At 59.5% G+C, this 1,458-nt stretch overlaps 1 protein-coding gene across 1 annotated transcript in view; it reads right to left on the bottom strand.

Annotated features, from left to right (window-relative positions):
* LOC113405225 (Bardet-Biedl syndrome 1 protein homolog) overlaps window positions 1–1,221 on the bottom strand; it is a gene marked incomplete at its 5' end in the record, with an annotated part of 1,453 nt that extends 232 nt beyond the window's left edge. The window contains 3 exons of the mRNA XM_029914295.1: window positions 11–148; window positions 640–798; window positions 1,152–1,221. Coding sequence (XP_029770155.1) covers window positions 11–148; window positions 640–798; window positions 1,152–1,221 — 367 coding nt within the window. The remainder of the gene's footprint in view (window positions 1–10; window positions 149–639; window positions 799–1,151) is intronic.
* Window positions 1,222–1,458: the final 237 nt, after the last annotated feature.

Below are 1,458 nucleotides of genomic sequence, written 5' to 3'. Positions count from 1 at the left end.
CATGACCCACTCACCACGGCATTCATCTTAAGGGGCTCCTGCAGTGTGGATGTGACGGGTGCCAGGCTGGACTCCAGCGCCTTGACATAGGCCCGGGCTGCCATGAGCCGCAGCCGGTACAGGTCCATCTGGAACACTCGGTGCATGGCTGGTGAGGGGTGAAGGGACAGCGAGGACAGACAGTCAGCCTGGGGCCAGCAGCCAATCAACAAGGGGGATCTCTACCAATCACAACGGATCTTGGCTTTATGCCTTATCTGCAGCACAGGGCCCTTTAGTGTCGCACTGCTGGCACCAGGGTCAGCACTGAGTCCCCATCCTGCTCCCTGCAGCACAGCACCCCCAGTGGCTGGCCAGTGCATTTGCATGGACATGCTGAGTTGGTAAGTAAATCCCAGTCCAGTGGCTTCTCTCTTTCCCATGGTTGATGCTCAGAGTGGGACTGGTGGCTCTATGGCTGGGCGCATGGGAGGAGACTCATGGCCGGGGGGGCATGGGAAATGGTGGGAGATGCCCCACCTCGCCTCCCCCCCCCAATCTCCACCCCCCCTCCTCATTCCCTTACACCCCCAGCTGCTCCATCCTCAACCTGCCTACAAGCAGTCCCCCTCCTCAACCCACCATTCCTGCCCTACTCACCCACGGCATTCTCGCGCTCCCGCAGCGTCTGGTCCACGTACAGCCTGGTCTTCTTGGGCACGCTGAGTCGGATGCTCTGGGCCACAGGAGGGCCCAGCGACGTGTCCTTCTCCTCAAACACGGCCGTGCGCTTCAGGATCTTGATGATCAACCCCCCGCCTGTGGGGTGGGACCACCAGGATAGAGTACAAATGGGCACAAAGGTCCTGAATCCCCTCTCCCTGGATCAGACCCGTGGGCCCATCCCCCATAGTGTACTGTCTCCTTAATGCCCCTTGCTGCACTGCACTGTCCCACGGGAGTTGAATTCCTTCCTGACCCACCAGCTGGAACCCAGCTGATGCCCAGATGCCTGAGGGTAGAATTTCTAAGCTAGGGTCAGGGTGTCCTTACAGATGGGGCTGGGCAGGGTGTCCTGCACACAGCTGGCAGCATCCCCTGCAGGGTGCATTCAGTATTGCACAGCAGCACACGGAACTGAATGGTGCCCACCCGGCACGCCCCTTGCCTACCTTTAGTCGTCATGATCAGGGTGTTTTCCTCATGCCCATAGCGGCCAAAGTAAATGCTGGTGACCACGTCCTGTGGGGGAGCGAGGGGGGTGGTAATGGGGTATCAGGCAGCTCGGCTAGTGTCCTGGCTCCCCCATAACCACCAGACCCACAATCCTGGCTCCTAGCCACGTCACTCTAACCCATGAGACCCTACTCTCCGCCCAAAGCTGGGATAGAATCCAGGAGTACTGCATTAACCCTGGCATTGGCTTTGCCTGGTGGGGAAGTTACCTGGGTGCGGATGACGTCCACAAGGTTTTTGTCC

This window comes from Terrapene carolina, unplaced genomic scaffold, assembly GCF_002925995.2.
Source record: "Terrapene carolina triunguis isolate 2854851 unplaced genomic scaffold, T_m_triunguis-2.0 Scaffold34427, whole genome shotgun sequence".
NCBI classification, from domain to species: Eukaryota; Metazoa; Chordata; order Testudines; family Emydidae; genus Terrapene; species Terrapene triunguis.
This window is presented reverse-complemented; position numbering and strand designations above follow the sequence as displayed.